The 22,214-nt window shown below is 47.9% G+C and overlaps 2 protein-coding genes across 4 annotated transcripts in view; one reads left to right on the forward strand and one right to left on the reverse strand.

The window, feature by feature from the left end:
• The first annotated feature begins 2,982 nt into the window (after positions 1 to 2,982).
• Positions 2,983 to 12,487, forward strand: PPIE (peptidylprolyl isomerase E). 2 transcript variants are annotated; one of them, XM_005302122.4, is made up of 10 exons: positions 2,983 to 3,099; positions 5,026 to 5,124; positions 6,196 to 6,239; positions 6,960 to 6,986; positions 7,712 to 7,793; positions 8,420 to 8,520; positions 8,883 to 9,006; positions 9,583 to 9,768; positions 11,793 to 11,935; positions 12,034 to 12,487. In XM_005302122.4, the coding sequence occupies exons 1-10, from the start codon at positions 3,069 to 3,071 to the stop codon at positions 12,100 to 12,102; spliced, it is 906 nt and encodes a 301-aa protein (XP_005302179.2). In that variant the 5' UTR covers positions 2,983 to 3,068; the 3' UTR covers positions 12,103 to 12,487. The 2 variants fall into 2 exon arrangements, with proteins under 2 accessions (XP_005302179.2, XP_065433333.1); XM_065577261.1 differs by lacking the exon at positions 2,983 to 3,099 and adding an exon at positions 4,243 to 4,306.
• A 3,968-nt stretch (positions 12,488 to 16,455) lies between these two features.
• The window catches only part of LOC101949415 (bone morphogenetic protein 8B), a 37,157-nt gene continuing 31,398 nt past the window's right edge, over positions 16,456 to 22,214 (reverse strand). For both annotated transcript variants that reach the window (XM_065577260.1, XM_005302123.4), the window contains one exon: positions 16,456 to 20,254. In XM_065577260.1, the coding sequence (XP_065433332.1) occupies positions 20,105 to 20,254 (150 nt within the window). In that variant the 3' untranslated portion in view covers positions 16,456 to 20,104. The remainder of the gene's footprint in view (positions 20,255 to 22,214) is intronic.

Raw genomic sequence — 22,214 nt, forward strand, 5'->3', positions numbered from 1 at the left:
GAAAGCCCATTGTATTAGAAATGGTGTTGATTTCCTAGGTGGGACACAGCCCTCTGAAATGGTATTGGGAGATATTTTTCAGATGAAGGATAGAGAAGGGGTTCTGATTACGTTCCATTTAAAATACCAGGGCACTCTGCAAGAGTGGAAAATACCCGGCCATTCTTCACGCTGGATGACTACATACTGTGTACCTCCGTTCCTCCTGCATATTCAATAGGATATTTTATTTCACTTCCTTTTAAGAGTTGTATAGTGTCGTACTGTGCTAGTAAAACTATTCTGCACCTTCGAGGTCCTGCATTTCAGTGGTGGGAGGTTTTGATATGTGCTATGTAAAGTGGTTTGGGGGCATTCTTTGGCATGGAAGGTATTCTATAAATGACTTAGAGGTACAGCCCAAAAAGGTAGGGTTAGTATTATCAAAGGATTTAAGAGAATCTCCCCTAAAGGGAAACCGCCAAGCTGGAAAGCACACTTCAGTTTCTCTGCAGAAGGAGGATGATGCCTGCTTCACAGGGGAGCTAAGGCTTAATACAGGGTTGCAAAGCATTTTTAGATTCTTGGAAGAACTGTGTTAGGAAAGTATAAAGGGCTTTTTTGGTTTCTAGATTTAAATGCCACCTCGATTTTCCACTTTGCCAATCTGTGTTTTTGAGAGCAGGCCACGGTTTTGAAATATACAAGGATCCCCCTCTGAAATCTGGATTCTGGTCTAGAAAACACTGTGCCTAAACCCAAGAGTAGAAGCTAGGAGAGCAGAAATGCAGTGCCCTGCATCTCCTGAGGGCAAGTCACAAAGCAGAGCATTTTGAGTCTAATGATACAGACTCCTTTGTATGGGGAATTGAACAATATATTGTAACAAGATCCTGAAAAGGCTGGTAGCTCTTAAACATCAGTTATACATTGGACCTGTTCTCTTAGCTGACCACTCTAATAATTCCCTTTCTGCTTCCCAGCTGCAGTGCCACAGTTCATAACATTAAAACTGGAAAATGGTGACTTTGCAGTCTGGTGGTATGACACTTAGCACAGTAACGTACTGATTATTTGGAAATGCAGCTGTACCTTACTGAGCATCCCAGAGAGTCAGGGTAGGACCCTGTGAAACTTGGTGGGCACAGGCAGTTGGCATTGGACTCCGACGCAAACACAGCTCTTGCAAGCCCCTTTAAGTTCTATGATCACTGGACACCCTGCCATTCAGGATCAGGGCTCCAGTGGGGTAAGTCTTGTAGCCCCATTTACAATCTATCCTCAGTCAGTTTTCATTAACTCCTACTTCTAAACCACGTGCACATAAACTGCTGAACCGACTGGCTGTAATGCTAGCTGGAGCCACAGAAACGCCTCAGAGGCTGCACTATGGCCATCCTGGTTGCAATAGCAACTAGGGGATACTAGGGTTGGGGGGGGAAACTATAACTCAGAGGTTGCTTCAATAATCTTGACCACCCAATGGCATTGTAGTGGATAAGGTTGAAGACATTTGTTCTGTGGAGGGCAGTTGATCATCCTGCATCACTAGGTTGTGGGTTTAATTTCCCCTCTTCCCTAGGAAAAACACTCTTCTTCCTGGGGTTACTAATTCACACATTCTAAGGCCCAACGGCAGGGTTGGGCTCATCTGCTCCATTGCACAGCGTGGGCCTGAGAACTCCCCCCAAATAATTCCTAGAGCGGATCTTACAGAAAAACGTCTAATCGTGATTTTTAAATGGTCTGTGGTGGAGGATCGACCATAAACCTTGGTCTGTTGTTCCAAGGGTTAATGCCTCTGTTAATAAGGGATGCCTTATTTCCACTCTGACTTAGGAAGGAAAAATCAATTTCACACATACAGAATGGGAAAAGACTGTCTAGGAAGGAGTACGGCAGAAAGGGATCTAGGGGTTATAGTGGACCACAAGCTAAATATGAGTCAACAGTGTGATGCTGTTGCAAAAAAAGCAAACATGATTCTGGGATGTATTAACAGGTGTGTTGTGAGCAAGACACGAGAAGTCATTCTTCCGCTCTACTCTGCTCTGGTTAGGCCTCAGCTGGAGTATTGTGTCCAGTTCTGGGCGCTGCATTTTAAAAAAGATGTGGAGAAATTGGAAAGGGTCCAAAGAAGAGCAACAAGAATGATTAAAGGTCTTGAGAACATGACCTATGAAGGAAGGCTGAAAGAATTGGGTTTGTTTAGTTTGGAAAAGAGAAGACTGAGAGGGGACATGATAGCAGTTTTCAGGTATCTAAAAGGGTGTCATAAGGAGGGAGAGAACTTGTTCACCTTAGCCTCTAAGGATAGAACCAGAAACAATGGGTTTAAACTGCAGCAAGGGAGGTCTAGGTTGGACATTAGGAAAAAGTTCCTAACTGTCAGGGTGGTTAAACACTGGAACAAATTGCCTAGGGATGTTGTGGAATCTCCGTCTCTGGAGATATTTAAGAGTAGGTTAGATAAATGTCTATCAGGGATGGTCTAGACAGTATTTGGTCCTGCCATGCGGGCAGGGGACTGGACTCGATGACCTCTCGAGGTCCCTTCCAGTCCTAGAATCTATGAACGGCCAGCGATTGGATCTGGTTATGTGTTGTACCTTCACTGCTAGACTGAAGAGCCCAGTATTCCATGTCTGTCCCCCACATAGCTCCTTACAGACTGTGATCAAGTCACACCCCTGTGTTAACCTAAACCGCTGGGGCTCCTTGCCACGGGCGCTGCTGTGAATGAAGCCTTGTGCCTCTTACCCCTCCATGCAGAAGGCTGGGTCTGGGGTCACCTATTAATCCCCCCCCCCCCAACACCCACAACGAGCTGGCCGAGCAGGCTTGTGAGTGAAACGGGCAGCAGCGGCGCTCGCTGTTACAGGACGGGGGAGATTTCCAGCGTCTCGCACGGGCAAATTCCTGCCCCCGGAGCCGGGGAAGGCCCGTGAAGGGCCCCGGCGGAGCAGCGCGGAGACCGCCCAGCTGCTGCGGCGCCTCCGCCGCGTGTCTCGCCAGGGGCGGGCCGGGCCGGGCTGCAGGCGGGGCGCGGGGTGCGGTTCCGGGGCAAGGGGAGGGCTCGGGGCGGGAAGATGGCTTCCACCAAGCGGGTGCTGTATGTGGGTGAGTAGCGGCGGGGCAGCCGGAGCGGGGCGGGGGCTCTCACAGCGCCCCGGGGCTGGGGGCAAAGCGCCCCACGTGGGCCCCTGGCAATCAGCTGATCCCCCGGGGAGGCCTCCGAAGAGGCGCGGTGGCTAGAGCACCCCTGTCCCCTGCCTTGCCCTCCTCCGGGGCGGGCTGACTCCTCTCTCCCGCCTCCGCTGGCGAGTGCCGGATTCCCCGGGGGCTCGCTCCGGTGCCTTGTCCCAGCCCGGAGCCGGTGCAGGGAGCGGATTAGAGGCTGGGGAGGATCACAAACCCCGTCCGAAGTCATGGGACTGGGTTACATGTCGGGGGGTGAGCAACTAGCGTTGAGCCTTTGAGGATCTTTACATTTTCCTGCTTGTCACGGCAGGGCTAGAAACATACGGTGCCTCATGCTTTTTAAAGCGCTCATGTTCTCAGACTCCCCGGAATCCGAGAGCTGGGGCTTTAGGGATGACACACAAGAGCAGGAGACTCAAGAAAAAAAATGGCACGAGTGGGTCCCACTAAGCTTAAATGAAAACTAACTGGCACTTTAACATAGTCACCTTCCTTTCCCTGCACCTCCCAATGTGGACTTTAACTAGTGGGACGTGTACAGCTCTCCTGCATGAACCGAATGGATGAATGCCCACTCCGGTCATAATGTTTAAACTCTGATGCCTAAACCCCTGTGGTCTGGTCTTCAGGGGGGGTTCCTGAGAGCAGCTGTTCTTACTTAGGCACCATAATAAAAGAGGCCTGATTTTCATAACTCCAGGCACCTGAGTTCAAACACTCTGGCCTGCCTGCTGGCTGTATGCCACGTGTGTTTCCTGCCCCAGTAGGTTCTGTTCACAGGCTGGGATGCGTATCCAGACAACTTGGCAGCACAGATGTTACTCAACCCCTTGCCCAACTTTTTAATATCTGCTTGCTCTCCCCCGCAACCAAGTTGCAGGGCTCATGTGTTCTTGCCCTCCCCTGACCTCCAAATGAATTGCTAAATTAACGTTGTCCCTTGTGCTTAACTGCATCTGCACTGATCCCTGGAACCTGTCTGCAGCAGGTGTGGAAGATTGAGACTTGGGGGTTCCACTCCACGTCCTTTGCTCACTGTCTTTGGCTCAGTACATCTGGCAGGTCTGAGAAAGGCACATGAGCAAGGACAGGCAATCTGTTGCCATTGGGAGAGCTGAAGAATCTGGTCATGGGATTAGCAATTTTGGGTTTTTTTTGTGGGTGGGAGGGTTGTGTGAGTATTTGGTCCAAGCCAGATGTAGATTAGCAAGCAGAAAAGGAGCAGGAATTGGTTGTGAATTCAAGTGGTTCCTGCATTCTTCATTTCTTCAAAAGGGTTTTTAAAAAGTTGGGAGGTTGGAATGGGTTCCCCCCTTCTCCTTTTAGGGCAGGGCCGGCTCCAGGTACCAGCGGAGGAAGCACGTGCCTGGGGCGGCACATGCTAAGGGGCGGCATTCCGTCCATTCTTGGGGCGGCAGAGTCTGGGCAGCTTTTTTATTATTATTATTTTATTTTTTCCTTCGGCAGTTTGGGGAGGGGGTTTTTTTGTGTGTGTGCTTGGGGCAGCAAAAATGGTAGAGCCGGCCCTGTTTTAGGCTCCTTATTTGCTGATGGGGAGGGTGGTGTCTCTTATACAGAAGGGATTTTCTTTCTCTGAGGCTACTGGAGGGTTTTGAAAACAGTGCAGAAGCCACTGGAGAAACTTCAGATCTTTCCCCAAACTGTTGGCCCCAATCTTGCATCGACATAGCCACATTCTGCGCGAGCTGTAGTTTACAAGCGGTCTGTAATCAGCAGCCATCCTTTCCTCTGCACTGATGCCACGTGGCGTCTATGTTTCTGCACTGGGAAGTCTTCGTGGGCAAACAGGCTGCGCAGGTAGAGAACACTCTATGTGACTTGCAGGTGGACTTGCGGAAGAGGTGGATGAGAGAGTTCTTCATGCTGCCTTTATTCCCTTTGGAGATATCACTGATATTCAGATACCTCTGGACTATGAAACTGGTGAGTCGGCTCCTGCTTTGGTCTGTCTTGTTTCTTGCTCTGTGTGTATCTCTGTGTCAGGAATCATGTCCAAGAATTCGAGAGAAGTGTCCAGTTGCCTTCTTCAGCTGCTCTGTCCTTGGGGTTTGCTGCTTCCCAAGAAACCATGGCTTGCAAGGCTCTCTTGAAGAGAGAACCCTGCATAATGGTAACTGTACATGTTTGTGCTTCTGTAACATCAAAATCTGGGGGCAGCATTTTCCCAGTGCACCAGGCCATTGGGGTCCATAGTGCTCTGAATTTGCTGGATGTGTTGGGTAACATGCTGTCTTTGGAATGTGCAAAACTTTAGAGGCTTGAGTTTTCCAATTAACTCGACCAGTTTCAGAAGTTTCTTAGCGTCTTCTGAATCACACCAGTACAATTTAAAATCCCGACCCTCAGTAATCACCTACAAACCTGTGTCCTCTCCCTGCTTCTTAGCAACGATTCAATAGCAGTTGCAGTCAGATCTATTATTACTAAAAGTCCATTATCTGACAACATATTCTCCAGGGCATGTGCTAGGATTCCCTGACATATTTGCACGAACCATTAAAACTAAATTACAGTTTTCAAAATAGATTAACACTGTATTTTGCAATGTCTTTTCTTTAAATCATGTTTGTTCGTTTATTTCGTAAATAACAACTTTCAGTATTTAGCAAAGAGATTTTCCTGTCATTACACGCTATTTCAGGATGAAGGTGTAAATTTAGCTCTTCTTTCTGTACAACAAATAGTTTAAATGCATTACTTGAGAATTATCTTGATGGAGATTTAGCTTCGTTAACATCAGAGCCATAAAGAACAGTTTAATGTTTCTGTACAACTTGAAGTAATTAAAAATGGGCCATTTTGTTACCCCTGATGTTGCCAGTTCTTTGCACCAGCCACTAAAAACACAAGTGTGTTTGAAACAACGTCTGAATTCTCAAATGGAGAGGCAGTAGCAGACACGTTAATTTCCCTTAGCAGCACCAGTGACTTGCTGTCAAATCTCTTGTTCTTTGGCTTTCCCGGCAGCTGTAACTGTTCATTATCTTTCCACAGAAAAGCACCGGGGATTTGCTTTCATTGAATTTGAGTTGGCAGAGGTGAGAAAGGAGCAAATTTTAATACTGAGTTTGAAATCTCTTCTTCCGCCACCATTTTTTCACCCAGTCCTGCTCCCACTGAAGTCACTGGTAGTTTTGCAGTTGACTTAAGTGGGAATAGGATCGCACCCTTTGTTACTGACTCCTTCAAGGTTAACAGTCATGGCTGCATATGGTTCTCCCTCTGCTGGAATCACTGTCCCACTTCTGGGTCCAGTTTTGCCATCTCTGGTTTTTCTGCTTTCTTTGGATGATCCTGCAGAAACATCTCCATCTTGGAGACTCTTCGTGGTCCAAAATCTTGACCAGGGCTAACTCAGTCGGTGATGCGAGTGGTGGTTTTAGCTCAGTAGATACCATGTGCTGTCACCTGTTTGTGGCCCGATAACCCTATCGCAGGCTTCAAAAAATAAAAATCAGCCCAACACGGGACCCGCAGGGTGTGCAGTTTGGAGGCATTAGCTGATTGGATCGATGGGGAGAAAACCATGACTGCATCTGCCCCTATGTCTGAAAATGCTTGTGAAGGTCCATGCGAGATGTGGCAAGAAGCTACAGGCTTTGCATTGAGGAGCGCGGTTAGACAGTTGCTCCCAGCCCAGGCTATGCATTGATCTGAAATCCCAGCAGCCGTCTCTGCACCTAGTGTGGCTTTTTTACGTGACTAGAGGAGTCATGGCTGAATTAGCAATAACTTATTTTCTTTTGCTCTTCCCTTAGGACGCTGCAGCAGCTATTGACAATATGGTATGGATTACAGTCCCCTTTACTGAACGTTCTTGGGGGAAGCGTAGCCCTTTCTCTATCCCCCGCATCATTTGGCTTTGCTCTGTTCCCAGTACGATGGGACATGACAGGATGTCTCAGCATTGTCTGGAGATTTCTGTTGTATCTAATGACCCCCATCCCCTTCACCGCTGATGATAGTTCCTAGGCCAAGGAAGGGAAACATGGATCTGATACCCTCTGGAGTGGGTGGGTTTTTTGGTCAATCGGTTCTGAACTCTCCCCACGTAACAGCTGTCGGGAATGGACACACGTCAGAGAAGAATCTTGAGCTTTTAGTCATGGCTGCAGGTTCTTCGAGTGTAAAGGGAATTGCCAGCTAAAATGGGGGCGGTGGCTGCTTTGGCATATGCCTGGTTTGCATACCACAGACAGGCCGCTGGTGTGCCAAGGCCACTGCCTCTCATGCTTGCTGATATTATCTCCTTGTTGCCTTGTGCTCCTCCCTGTCTCCCTCTTTTTCTCTTGTCTCGTGCGTCGTAAGCTCTTTGGGGCGGGGCTGTTTTTTTGTTCTGTGTTTGTCCATCACCTAGCCCAATGTGCTCCTGGTTTATTCAAATAATCAATACTCTCAGACAGGGGGCGGGGGGGAAGGAAGTTCTGTGTTTCTCTTGACTCCCTCGGAGCCTGGCAGGGCTTTGGAGAACGCAGGAATTTCTCACCTTTTTCTCTTCCGTTCTCCTTAGAACGAATCTGAGCTTTTTGGCAGGACGATTCGTGTCAACTTGGCCAAGCCAATGCGGATTAAGGAAGGCTCTTCCAGGCCGGGTGAGTCGGTGAATGAGAGGGGGGAGAACCTTAATGTCACTACTGCCTGGCTGTGTCATGGTTCCATTTGCTTGCTGCATGTCTGCCTTCTCCATCGCTTTGCTGAGGGCCTGTGTCACTCATGTTACCTGTGCACAGTAGCCATGAGGGAAGCCTGGGTGGGTTGATCCTGCTGGTAATTTTTAGAGAGGTGACTAACGGGAAGTTTTACTAGGCTGCAGCTACTGACGCAGTGAACATCATTTTCTCATTCACATGGATAATGGGTCTGTAATTCTCTGAGCCATGGGCTCCGTGTCCTTAGGGTTCTCCTACCGGGGACTGAGTACTCCTGCTCCTTCAAAGCTGTCTAGAACACACGGTGTTTTAAAATATATGGAGATATACCTATCTCATAGAACTGGAAGGGACCCCGAAAGGTCATCGAGTCCAGTCCCCTGCCTTCACTAGCAGAACCAAGTACTGATTTTGCCCCAGATCCCTAAGTGGCTCCCTCAAGGATTGAACTCACAACCCTGGGTTTAGCAGGCCAGTGCTCAAACCACTGAGCTATCCCTCCCCCCAATGCTGCAGAACACATGGTTTGGTTTAGACCCTGTTCTGATCCCTTCTTCTCTCTGTCCCAGTCTGGTCGGATGATGACTGGCTGAAGAAGTTTTCGGGGAAGACGCTTGAGGAGAATGCAGAGGAAGAGGGAGCAGAACCTTCCAAATCAGAGACGCAGGAGGTAAACAACAGGACTCTGGTCTCCTGTGTAGAGAAGGAAGGAATCCAGTGGTGGATTTGACGTGTTCCTTTTGCGTCGATCAAAAGGATGAGTTGAAAATGGTTACTCAAGCTAGCTTACCTCTAGCTAGATTAAAGCTAGTTTAGGTACGTCTACACGTGCTTCAATCACGCCTCCTGATTGCAGTGTTGACGTTCCCTGCGTGAGGGGGAGCAGCCACGCCCAGCAGGTGGAAAGTCACAGCCTGCTGTCCCATCTGTGCTGGGTGTCTTAAGCGACGAGCCACTGAAGGCTGAGAGCTCAGGGCTGGAGGCCTCTGTAAGAAGAACCTATGGGAACGTCACTTTGTTTCTCTTCCCTAGGGTGAGCCTCCTGCTAAGAAGTCTAGAGCCAATCCTCAGGTGTACATGGACATCAAGATTGGAAACAAGCCCGCAGGCCGACTCCAGATTCTCCTGCACTCGGACATTGTGCCCATGACAGCGGGTGAGAGAGAGTGTGCCACTTCTCTAAGGCACTTTCTAAGACGGGGTGGCCGACCTGAGCCTGAGCAGGAGCCAGAATTTACCAGTGTACATTGCCAAAGAGCCCCAGTAATACGTCAGCAGCCCCCCGTCAGCACCCTCCCCACCCGTTCCCAGAGCCTCCCACCCAGCAGCAGCCCAGCCGATCAGCGCCTCCCCATCCCTCCCCCGATCAGCTGTTTCGTGGGGTGCAGGAGGCTCTGTGGGGGGGGGGGGGAGCGAGGGCACGGCGGGCTCAGGGAAGGGGGCGGGAAGGGGTGGAGTGGGGGCAGGGCCTGTGGCAGAGCCAGGGGTTGAGCAGTGAGCACCCCCGGCACATTGGAAAGTTGGCGCCTGTAGCTCCAGCCCCGGAGTCGGTGCCTACACAAGGAGCCGCATATTAACTTCTGGAGAGCCGCATGTGGCTCCGGAGCCAGAGGTTGGCCACCCCTGGTCTAAGATGAGCTTTTGCATATAGTCCCATTGCTGGCATTTTGAACTTTGATTTTGCTTTCTTTCCTCTCCTGTCCCGCGGGGTCCCTCCCCCCCCCACACACAGAGAATTTCCGCTGCTTATGCACCCACGAAAAGAGCTTTGGCTTCAAGGGAAGCAGTTTCCACCGCGTCATCCCCCAGTTCATGTGTCAGGCTGGAGATTTCACCAACCACAATGGCACCGGAGGCAAATCCATCTACGGGAAGAAGTTTGATGATGAAAACTTTATTCTGAAGCACACGGGACCAGGTAAGGCCAGATCCTGTGGGCGCGGGAGCTGGCTGGCTTAGGGGGGCAGCTCGGGCAAAGGTTGCAGATTGCTGGAACTTTTGGGGGGGTAACTGAGTTCATTGTCGGTAAACGGGGCTGGAGTCTCAGCCTATGTCTACACTGCGTCGATCTACAGTCACATGTGGAGTATGTACACTACTCGCTCCCTTCACACAGATGTAAATAGCAGCATAGGTGGTGAGACCCAGCGTAGTAGAATAGAGATACGCCAGAACCTTGTGCTGTGTACCCTACACGGCTCTCTACACGCCCAATACGTGCTTCCCATGGCTGCACGGATGGTATTTAGCGGGGTAGCATCCCATTGGCTGTCCTGTGCCAGAATCTTGCGCAGCCGCATGTAGCTACATACCATGATGTGGACGCAGCCCGCTTTTCACTGCGGCATGTAGCTACGCATACCCTATGCGCCACTGCCAGTGGTTTGCCTTATAGAACATAGGCGCCGACTCCCAGGGAAAAAACAGTGGCTGCTCTGCACCCACTGGCAGCCAAGCTCCCCTCACCCCCTGCCCCACCTCTTCCTCCTCCCCTGAGCATGCCCCGTCCCCGCTCCTCTACCTACCTCCCAGTGTTTCCCGCCAGGCCGCCGCCAAACAGCTGTTTGGCAGCGTTAGCACGCTCCGGGAGGGTGGGGTGGAGCGGGAATGTGGCATGCTCAGGGGAGGAGGTGGGGCCAGGGCAGGGATTTGAGGAAGGAGTTGGAATATTGGCAGGGAGGGGGCGGAGTTGGGGTGTGGACTTCGGGGAAAGGGTTGGAATGGGGTGGTGGGGCAGGGGCATGGCCTCATGGAAGGGGTGGAGTGGGGGCTGGGGGGTCGAACACCCAGGGGAAAGAAGGGAAGTCGGTGCCTACGGTATAGATGTAGCCAGAGAGTGAAGCTCTTGCAGATTGGGTACAGCCCCTCTCTTCCCACCCCCCACCCTGCCATGTTGCACCACTTGACCCGGAAAGAGCGTCTCTAGGAGTGGGAGGGGATTTCATTGTCTGTGGCCAATTCAGCCCCTTTCTTCTTAGCTGAGCTTGTCAGCAAAGGGAGACCGTGCTAACCCCGTGGGTGAGGTTTGTCCGCTGGGAAGTGAACTATGTCACCTACGTACATCGTGAGGCCACCAATGTATTTTACGCAGGCCACCAAGCAGCTGCCTAGTAGCCATCAGACGATAGCAGCAGTTGGTCCCAGCTGACCTAGGCCGGATTTGCACTAGCATCCCAGAAGTAAGAGTTTATGAGCAGGAGGTACAACGGGGTTGCTTGGGAGAGCAGAGGACTGGAGCTGATGACCCAAGAGGTCATTTCCAGTCCTGTGTTCCTAAGAGGCTGGATATTCGCCATTCAGCTCTCCCACTGTCCCTGAGCTTAGTCAATTTCACGCTTGTTGCACTCCGTGTCTGATGCGCTAATATGATGCTGCAGGATGGGTTGTAAACACTGTAGGGAATGTTGATTTGGATTTTTTATTTCCATTTGGGGGGGAGATGGAAGTAATATTCCATGGGACAATTTCAATGGATCCTATGTCTTATAAAAATCTAAACTTGCAACCTAATTTGACCTGACCGCGCTCCTTGTAATACGTATTGTGTTGTACGCGCGGTGGGAGGGTACATGATGGTAGCGAACACTGTGTGGGGCAACGTGTAATGGGTTTATCATGAATGGGACTGATGAAGCCTGAGACAGGAGAAGAAAAGAAGCAGAGGGCAGCACTGTATTATGAACCTGAAAACATACTAGCAAACGGTCTCTGTGGCTGTCCTGTGATGACGGGGCTGCTGAAGGACTGTTTGTATTAGGCAGCCAATGTTCAGATGTGGTGATGTGCTTAACAGTGAGCGTAGAGCAGATCTATGATAAATGGCGCACCGGTCACTCGTATTTGTCAGCTGTTTGGGGCAGGGACCATCCTGTACAGCCATGAGCACGGTCGGGTCCTGCTCCATGACTGGACCTCAATACAATAATAATATTTTGTCCCCAGGGTTGTTATCAATGGCGAACTCTGGCCCAAACACCAATGGCTCCCAATTCTTCATCACTTGTGATAAAACGGACTGGCTGGACGGCAAGCATGTCGTCTTTGGAGAGGTGACGGAAGGGATGGAGGTGGTGCGGCAGATCGAGGTAGGAGCCTGGGGAGCAGACAATGGGATGTTTTCCCCAGTTGTTTCTTTGGTCTGACTTGGAGATTTGTCTTTACTTCTTGTTTCATTTTTCTTAAGGCTCAAGGCAGCAAAGATGGGAAACCCAAGGAGAAAGTGATCATTTCAGACTGTGGGGAGTATGTGTGAGCCCCTGTCTGTCAGGAGTCTGGATGGGGTGACCAGATGAGCAGTGAAGGCTGGAAGTTGTTCTGGATGGGGAAAAAAGAACTGGAGCCTGCCAAGGAGAAAAGTCACCTTGTTACTCCACAAGTCCCACTTGCCACATAGTTTCTTTAGAAACTACCATATTGGCTTGGACTGGACAGTCTGGTCAGCAGACCGCATAGGCCCATCAGTGGGTGCTTTTCCACCCGGGGAGGGCACAGGAAGCTTCCTTTAAAAAAACCGTGCAAATAGTTTATCCAATCCGGAGTGGATCCTCTGTCCCTCCTCTGCGAGGGATCTCCAATCCTGCCGGTGTCTTCCGTAGAGAATTTTTACTTGTTTAAAATAAACCAGAGCTTTTATAAAATACCGAAAAGGTGCCCCTTATCTTGGAATTCTCACAGTGTCGTGTTGTTTAGCTCACAGATTGTGGTAACGTCTAAGGGTCAACAAAGTACAAACAGTCACCACCTGTTTCTTGCAATCTAAGAAAGTTGCTGTCATGGGAAAGGCTTGAAGAAGCAGAAGTCTGCCTTGTGTTTTATGGAGTTACGTGCGGACCCTCTGCTGTTCAGCCAGCTGCTTTGGGTCTGTGTGTTTAACAGCCAGTGGGTGAGTGTGTTTAACAGCCTTTCTCAGACTTCACCTCCCCAGGCCTTGGTTTCTCCTTCTGTAAAATGGGGATACGGATACTGAGCTGCATTGTAAAATGCTTTGAGATCTCTGGGTGAAAAGAGCTAGGCAGTGTCCTCAGTTCGTTAATCTAGTGCACAGCCCTAGCGAAGGACTGTCCTCTGCCCTAAAATCCCTACCAGCATTTTGTCTAGCGTTACGCTCGCGCACCCCGTTAGTGCTGATGTGGTGCAGGCGGATTGCAGTTACAAACAGCGGGACCGTTGGCATTTGCAGTGATGGTGAATGGGTTTTAGGCATTGAAAGGCCCTTTGAAAAGCTTTCCCTGACACTGATGTTCGTGTTAACGCTCTGCGTCTGGGTTGGTTCGTTCCCGCCAGACGGCGCCGGAGCAGCTCTCGGGAAAGGCTCGCGCGTAAATGGCCCTGGGCTCTGTTTCTGTGAAAATTCTCGTCCTCTGAGAAACTGACACCCCTGATTGTGCTAAGTGAGGGAACATAACTGAGGTGTAAGTACTGGGGCCCATACGAAAGAGACCCATCTCTGTAATTCCTGCAACAAGGTGTCTGTGTCTAAGCCCAAACGTCCTGAAGGTCTAGGCAATGTCCAAGCGTTTGCTCAAATAGCACGTAGCTGTTCATTTATGTCACAGGTCGTTATTAGCGGCTAACATTTGCATGACAGAGGAAAGGCACTTTAGTCTCGCCTTTGGTTCGGTGCGGAAATAGTAGGCACAAGAAGTCTAAGCGCGCGCAAAGCGAAGCTAATGTCCTTAGCAGGACTAACATTTTCTGTAACCACCACTTTGTAATTCTTCCTTTTTTTTAAATGTAAACATGAAATGAAAAAGAGCCCGTCAGGTTTGTGTGAGTTGGAGATGACTTAGAATCTCTGAGGAGAGCTGAGTTAAATACGGTTTGGAATGGCAACGATATTGAATGAGAAGGTCTCTGGGACTGAAAAAGGAGCGCCCGTTCACACTGGCAGGGGATGAATATGGGCAGAGCAGTAACTGTGGCTTTGTCTCCAATTATGGCCTAGCTTGTTTTGCCTTTAAATTCTAGATAGTTGCTTTGGTACTGTACTACTAAATACATGTGGCAGTGTCACCTACAAAACTGTCCTTAAGGACACCGCTCTGTTACAGCTTCTCAAAAGTGGGTTTTTTTATATTTGTTTGCAGTGTGGTTGTAGCTGTGTGGGTCCCAGCACAGGACTCTGTGTAGCTCAGAAGTTTGCACCTTCCATCAACAGAAGGAGGTCCAATAAAACATATTCCCTCGCCCACCATATTTTTTATAGAGACAAGGCGGGTCTGGTAGTATCTTCTATTGGACCTGTTATGCATTCATTTCGCATTTAAAATTTGCATTAATTTCTTGATTTACATATTTTAAAATGTACAGAAATGTTGATATTAGACACCATACAGGGTGTGGGGTTTTACAAATATACGGGTAGAATTCCTCCCTCCTCTCTTCATTTGCTGTGATCCTTCGGATAAAAAGTAGCTGTTAGGCAAAAGAATCTATTCTAAAAGTCAGGGTGTCTTTAGTATTGAGTGGCTGGTAGGTTAAGCTAATACCAATAATACATAGCTCTTTTAATTGGTAGATGTCAAAGCATTTTACAAAGACAGGGTTAGTATCATTATTCCTGTTTTACAGGTGGAGAAACTGAGGCACAGAGAAGGGAAGTGACTTGTCTGAGGTCACCCAGCTGGCCAGTGGCAGAACTGGAAATAGAACCAGGTCTCCTGATCCATCCACTAGGAACACAACCTCGCATTCTGATGAGCAGTAACCCCAAACATTTGTAGTTACAGGCTATCCGCTTTGAAAAGTTTAGGACTGAAAGACATTGTTGGTGATCATTCAGTGAACCTTTATTTCACGTCCTTCAAGGACCGCAGTCAGGGGGTTCCAGATGAAATGCGTTTAAGGGCTTCCTCCTTATTCCGTCTATCTCACACTTCAAATTAATATGCCCCTGCGGAGGCCCAGCAAACAAGCTGCAATGAACGTGACATGGAATATAGAAAAGAGGGGAAAGGAAAACAGGAAGTACTAGTTGTGACTATTGCAGCTCAAAACTGTAACTATGTTGAAATATTTTTTGCATTAATATTAGCTGCCATAGCATAAACTTACGGTTGCCTAATTAGGCTTAAGTGTTTTGATCTGGAAAAAAAATCACTTCTGCGTTTTCCATATTTATACTCCCATTGTCTCAGTTTTTTTTCATTTGGGGTCTGATCCTGTATTCATTGAAACCAGTGCCACTGTTCACATTGACTTGACTAGATGCAGGATTAGCCTCTTACTTTTGTTTCATCAGATATGAGAGTTTGGGATCATAAGTGATTGCAGCCCAAGTTAAGTACATGTGTCACTACATGCACAAGTAGGCCTGTTGAAGTCAGTGGCACTAATCCCACGAGAAGTTACATATGCAGTTAAGTGTTAGCAGGACGGGGAGCTTAGATGGCAGTTGTGTGGTGGCTGCATGCAGAAAAGAATACAGGTTGTTCTTTATTATTGCATTTGAAAAATCTAATTAATAGTTTTACGGAAAGTCTAAAACCAGGTTGCTGGGGAGTTGATGAAGGCAGGTACAATACAGCTGTTCACCCAGAAGGAAAACGCCTCTTCATAAGCCATGCATGCAATTTGCTTGTTCATTTGCAAATTCAGAAGGCTAGTAAGCATCAAGCACCTTCGTTCGCCATTGTTCCTTTCCCGTCTCTATCGAAGGTTGAGCCTGCTTGCTTTTTCCTAGAGCTGCTTTTGCAGTTCAAGTATGTGCTAGCTACAAGAGTTTGCAGATGTTTAGTTCTCAGTTATTTTAGGAAATTGGGTTGGGGCAGCGGAGGGGAAGCCACAGCTGGTCTTGGCTGTGGACTTTCCAAGTTTCATGCTTGGAAAGTGAGCTTGGTCTGTCGACGGCTGGGTCACGTCCTCTGGAATGCATCTGTGATGTCTCATGCTATTTTTCCATGCAGGTCTCCTCTGGCTTTTCAGATCATCAGACAGCTGTGGGATTTCTCTACAGGTGACTTCTCTTTGAGCTGCTGGGAAGGTCACTGAACAGTCCTTGGTTTATTAGTCTCTCAAGGCTTGTCTACAGAAGGAAACTGACTAGTTATTTCAGAAAAGCTAAGCTAGTCTGTGTAACTCCCACATGTGGAACTATAGCAGAAGAGTTATTCCAAAATGGCTCTGGTGGTCACTTTCAGCTGTGTGGATTAAGGCCAGAAGGGACGCTTGGATCAAACTGGTGTGACAACCTGCCGCTCCATGGGCCTTAAATTTCATCCAGTAACATGTTTGGCTAATATTGCTAATACTTACAGCGTCCTGGAAAGTTAATCAGTCAGACAGGGGCTGCTTTCCAAAATACAAACCATTTACTGAGCTGTTGTCACACTGGGCTCATGTCATGGCACCATGCTGACAGGATCAGGCAGAACAGACTGTTCCTAAATTGCTACACTTACTGTTCCTTACATTATTCTGGAACCTGAAGGGAGAGGGAGACTATTAGACTAACGGCCAACAGAGGAATGATTGCAGCAGTTTTACATTAAAACTTTACCCTCCTCCCCTCAGTGTGCAAAAAAGGGAGTTCTTGAAAAGCTGCACGAGGGGTGAGAGTTTGCACAGCTTCCCCTTTCTGACTTCACTAAATCACAGTACACGATCAGGGGGTTAAAATAATGTTTGTTTTTTAATCTTTTCATTTAGAATCGAGCATGATCACAAATAATTTTTCATATGAACACAATACTTTCCCTCCCCCCCATAAATATGACAGTTCTAAGCCTACGTGGGTAACTGGTTTTTCAAAGGAAAGACGATGCAGTACTAAAAGCACCTAGCCGTTCCTCAATTGATGATTTCTTATCTCAATTCTGTTGATGTATAATAATGACTCACCATTTTGTTTTAAAGCAGTTGTACGTAATCATGTTTTGTTCACTGCCCCAATCACTAGGTGATCCCTTAACCATAGTTAATTGGGTTGTTTGAGAAAAATAGGCATTTACAAAGCTTCATACTCGAATTTTGTGGAACATAAGAATAAAGTTTTAGGATACTATGCGTTGTCCGACTGGATCGGACCCTGAGGCTAGCTAATCCAGTACCTGTCTGCAACAAGAGCGAGTACTGAGGATTGAGATGAAAGATAATTTTAGGATTATAGGCGAGTAGACAGGAGAATAATTTGTCCCCCCACTGAGGGCTCAACCTCCTCTCTACTACTGTGCTCAAGCCCTGAAACAGGATTGTTGGTTACAATTTACTTATAATGTTTATGGCAGGACCCTGTAGCAAGGGTGTTTTCCTGCACAGGGAGAGGGGTGCTGCTGTTCTTCGGGTTAAATCATGCAGCCCTGTGGCTGTACAAGCAGGAGCATTAGAAGAGGTCCAGAGAATTCAGCATCTTTCAGAGTTCAGCAGATGGCCTGGTGAGAGGTGAGTTAGAGCAGCTGTTGGCTCACAGAGGGAAGCCACAGGGCCACGGAGCAGGCTGCTGGCTCACCCCCGCCTCAGGCACTAGGCGCCTGTGGGCCAAGTCACATTGGGGCTGCATGGAACCATCCATGGACAATCCCAGCAGCAGTTACTACTGCTTGAATTAGCAGTAACGTCCAGTTCTGGTTCTGAGGGGAAAGCTGGGGCAGCCGGAGGGAATACGGATGCAACAAGCACCTAGTCTGTTGCGTCACCCCCAGGTACCTCAAACCATCCTCTGCCCGGGTGTGGAGCCTTGAGTCCATTGACCCCTCGTAGCAGAACAAGCAGGGGTTTGAGGCCCTAGAGGCAGAGCAGCAGCACTGACAATCCCCTTCCCCAAGAAAGGGCTTGGGTCGGTTCCGCCATGAGATGGGGGAAGCTGAGAATTGGTTTGGTGTGGGTTTTTGTTTTTGTTTTTTAAATCCACCCCAAACCAGTCTGCTTATTTTTTGTGTCATTTGACCCTCCAGGACTCTGTAGTGTCCAAGTTCCACCAGCAGAGGGCACTAAGTCCCTGTCCGTTCCACACCTATCCACTGCACCTCATGTAAAATATAAAACCATCACCAGAACATCTTAATGGAAACGTCAACCCACTCCTCTGTAGTTTAATGGGATCGCCATTCTCTGCCATGGGTAAACGTAATAAGCTATCCCTTCAGCTCTGGCAGAGTTAAGAAAGAAATAGCAAGTTCAAGGAGAAAAAAAATGCAGAAACCACTGAGTGTTCAGGTAGCAAACATTTAGATTATAAAAATTATTATTGACATAATAGCCACATAAGCATCAACACTTTGACTGGAGTGGCTAATGCTGAACGCACTTCATAAAGGCATCCCCCTGGCTGTGCAAAGATTGATGCTGCAGTGGGGCACCTGGACAAGCCCGGCCCCTAACTCTAGGCACTTTTGAACAAAAGTTGAGATCCTCCCATGATTCTGGGAGCTGGCGCTTTAAGGAACATCGCAGCTAGCGTGAGACTTGCAATAAAAAGCAGGACAATTGGCAACACAGTCAGACGTCGGGAGGATTGTGGGTGCTCAGCATTTGTTAGGCCCTTTGACAGATACACTGAAGAATTCTTCTCTGAACTGCTGAGGAAGGTGAATAAAAGACACCATCTCTAGGGTGTGTGCTGCGGCAAGCGAACTACGTCTGCTAAACTAGCAATTCGAGCTTGGAGGGAGCTGTGACACGCTCAGTACCGTTTCCAGACCCGAGGAAGAGCTCTGTGTAGCTTGAAAGCTTGTCTCTGTCACCCACAGACCGGGGGCCAATAAATGATATTACTGCCCTCCCCCGCCAAGGCTCTGAAATAAGATTGGCACATTCAATTCGCATAAAAAGGAGAGCTGGCGAGCAAAGAATGCTTTTCCTGCTCCACACCTCTGCTTTCCCAGGTACAGGGGAAACCGATTTCTAGGGGGAACATTTTAGCTCAGTATGCAATTCCTGGGGCGGGAGTCAGTCCCTTCTAAGAGGCTGGCCAGTAAAGGTGGGATTATAGCACAGCTAGGCATACTCAGGGGAGCTTTAATCAGCCTAGCACAGGTAACAATAGCAGTGAAGGCACAGAATTTGTCACGCCCCGTGCTCCATTGCCACCCTTACTTCTGTGCTGCTGCTGACGGCGGTACTGCCTTCAGAGCTGGGTGGCCAGAGAGCAGTGACTTCTGGCTGGGGCGTTCACGTGGTTTGCAGAGCAGGAGGACTGTTTTTTTTTTAAATCCTGCACCTGCCCCAATCTATTTTTATCCTGTTCCTGCTATTATGGCAGTGGGACCTGTGGGACCCCAGTTTCTTGGCCCTCCCCAGAGAACCTCTTGTGCCTCCCCCAGTTTGCACACCATTGGTTTAAGCAGTACAATGCCCCCTAGTGCGGATGCAGGTATAGCTGTTCCTATGCAGGAAGGGGAATGATATTCCCTAATTCCTATATAGCACTTTTCACCTGTAGATCTCAAAGCGCTTTACCAAAAAAAAGGGAGCATCATTATCCCCATTTTTACAAATGGGGAAACTAAGGCACAGCAGCAGACCTAAGTACTAGAACGCGGTCTCCATAGGATAAGGCAACATTAAAGGGATCCTTTCCTTACGTCTTTCGCCCCTGACACCCTCGTTTCTGCGTCACTTCAAATGAATTAGCCCATAGAAAACAAAATGACCTGAAGATGTCACACAATAATGGATTCCCCCCCCACCCCCCAAAAGCAAAGGTACAATTTTAGCAGACCCCTGGGGCTTTCGCTGAGAAATAGTGTCCATGCTGCTGGGTCGTGACATTTACTAAATACAACCATTAAGTGTTTACTTTCCAAACTTGGGGTTTATTTTATAACCGTGGCCTACCTCGACATTTTTTTCCAATTGGATGAATTTTCGAACTTTAAATGGGAGGGGAGGGTTCGTTAGCCAGCTATTTAATTGGCTGACCGTGTTTTCATTTAGAGAGCTGTAAGTGCTTGTTAAAACCATAATACTTGGACTTAAGTAAGTAGCTACTGATAGATTTAGAAGCAACTCGAGTCCTGCCTTCCTTGGCCTAGTCACTTGTGCAGTATAAACGTTATCCAGTAATAATGAATAATCCAGGAGCCAGCTAGCCACAGTTCTATAACAAAACCCAATAGCCAGAAACACAACGCGACTTAAGCAGCCCCCGATTTGCTGTCTCTAGTCTCATGAAGTATAGTAGGAGAATAAAAGTTTTGTCTTATCTACAACTAGGCGTTTGACTCTTACGGACTTCGGCACCATAGATGGGATTCAGACCTGTTAAAATAGTTCTTTTTCCTCGCCAAGAAACCAGCGATCGCATTTCCTCAGGGGCTTCAGTGGCAGCCGCATGATTTCACCACCATGTTGCGGTGTTTTTTGAGGATCACGTTGTTGTTGCTGTCATAATAGAGGACAGAGGTTGCGCTGAGCTTGGTGGGAGCACAACAGGCCTTGGGAACAGCCTCAGGCTTCATCAGATGGACCTGTGGAGGCAAACAAGCTAGTGTGAGAATTTTCATTTGTGACGAGTGGCTGCTCCTTGCAGGTTCCAGGCAGGATAAGGAACTTGTAGCAGGGAGTAACGAGCTATCTCAAGGTAAACATGTGGTTTTTCGATTTAGTGAAAAGAAAAAGCTTCAAAGAGAGCAGCTCTTACCTGTAAAAAGGCTCTGATTGAATGGGTAGATTATTTTCAACTTTCGTCCAAATATTTATTCTAAACTTTTGGCAGCTCTCGCTGCAGTTTATATTGGACTCATTCTCATGGCTCCACTCCTGCAGGGCAACTCATCAGTTAAACTGAGATTTCTGTGCAGCGCCCTTGTCACGAAATATACTAACCTCAGTTAGAAAATACGCAGGTAAGAGAATGCGGCTTTAAAACTTTGTGTTTTTGTTACCCGGGAATAAAATATTTTGTTTAGATCAACTTCTAGGAGCAAGTGGAAGGTAGCCCCGCCCTGGGTCTTCGGTGTCCAAACTGAAAATTAATGTTGTGCAAAAAGTACTAAGTACACAACCTTGTCTCCCTTCTGAAAATGACACTGCCTTGACTCATTCTCCGGGTGACAAGGAATTCTTCCAGTAACTCCCCATCTAATGTAAGGCTAGTAGCTTGTAAGTCATTACCCACACACATGCACCCCTCCCTCGCTACGGACCTGCCAAATACATGCAATTCATTTATTTCAGGCCAATTCAGAATCTCCCTTTACAGAAGCTGGCACTTTGCTGTCACGCTGCACTACTTCAAGGCAGAAAACTGGCTGGCACTGGGGCCCAGATTCTCAAAGGTGTTTAGGTGCCCAACTCCCACTGAAATCAATGTGAGTTAGGAACCTAAATACTTTTGAGAATCTTGGCTTTGATCTTTTGTACTTCTGGTTCATTTTGCCCTTCCCAGCTGATACATTTCACACACTTTCAGGGGTTTGCTATACATATTATGTTTCTGGAATTGTGGTGATTTGGGAAGATTTAAGTTTAAAGGCAAAGTGTAAGGACATCCAGAACATGAGGATCAGTCATAAATGGTTTGGTATTAGAGAACACAGGTGAAACCGTGACCCCACTGAAAACACTAGCAAAACTACCATGGACTTCACGGAGGCAAAGATTTCCCTGTGGCTTTGTACTGTGGCCTGATCCTGAGTGGGGCTTCTGGATGCTCCCCTGTATGAATATTAACAAACAATAATATTTTGTATCACAAAACTGCACTCTCTCAGATGAATGTAGCAGAGCAATCTCTCTACACCCCATGGAATTACATGATAAAATGAAAGTCAATGCGGCTCTAAGATTGAGAAATCAATCACTCACTAGCCAGGAAATCCCAGAAGTTAAAGCATGTCCTGCCATGTGTAGTGTGCTTGGGAAAATGTTGCATTAGAAAACCTTTCTGCTGGGAATTTCCTGCCTAGAGAGTGCTTTGGTTTCAGAACTATAATGGTGCATTAAATGTCTCAACTTTTTTTTGTTAAGTGCCCATGGTATCTCCTAATCTTGGGAAAGATGTGTACTCTCATATGTGCACATGGGCAAGAGGGTTCTCTCTTATTGGGCATATGCATCAAGCAGCATTTTCAAGGTATCCTAAAGGCAGAGACTGCAAATCAAACTGTTTTCAGTCTGGCAAAGGCAACACACCTTCCTGAAAACTCGTTCCAGGTTTTCAAATATTAACCGTGTTCTAGTTAACTGTGAGGTTGGGGAGGAATTAGTCAGAATAGGCAATAGTCATTTTCACCACAGTTGGAAACTTTTAACCCCGAGAGATGATTTGTCTGAAAAATCGAGTGAAAAATGGAATTGTACCAGAAAGCATTTTGCAATTTGATAGCCGTTGCGAGTCTGCAAAGCATGCCGTGTGAAACAAAGCTGGCCAATTCCATTATTTCCTGTTGATTCCTTGATCTGCCCATGTAGGCAAATCCCGAACAG

This window comes from Chrysemys picta, chromosome 23, assembly GCF_011386835.1.
Source record: "Chrysemys picta bellii isolate R12L10 chromosome 23, ASM1138683v2, whole genome shotgun sequence".
Classification (NCBI taxonomy): Eukaryota; Metazoa; Chordata; order Testudines; family Emydidae; genus Chrysemys; species Chrysemys picta.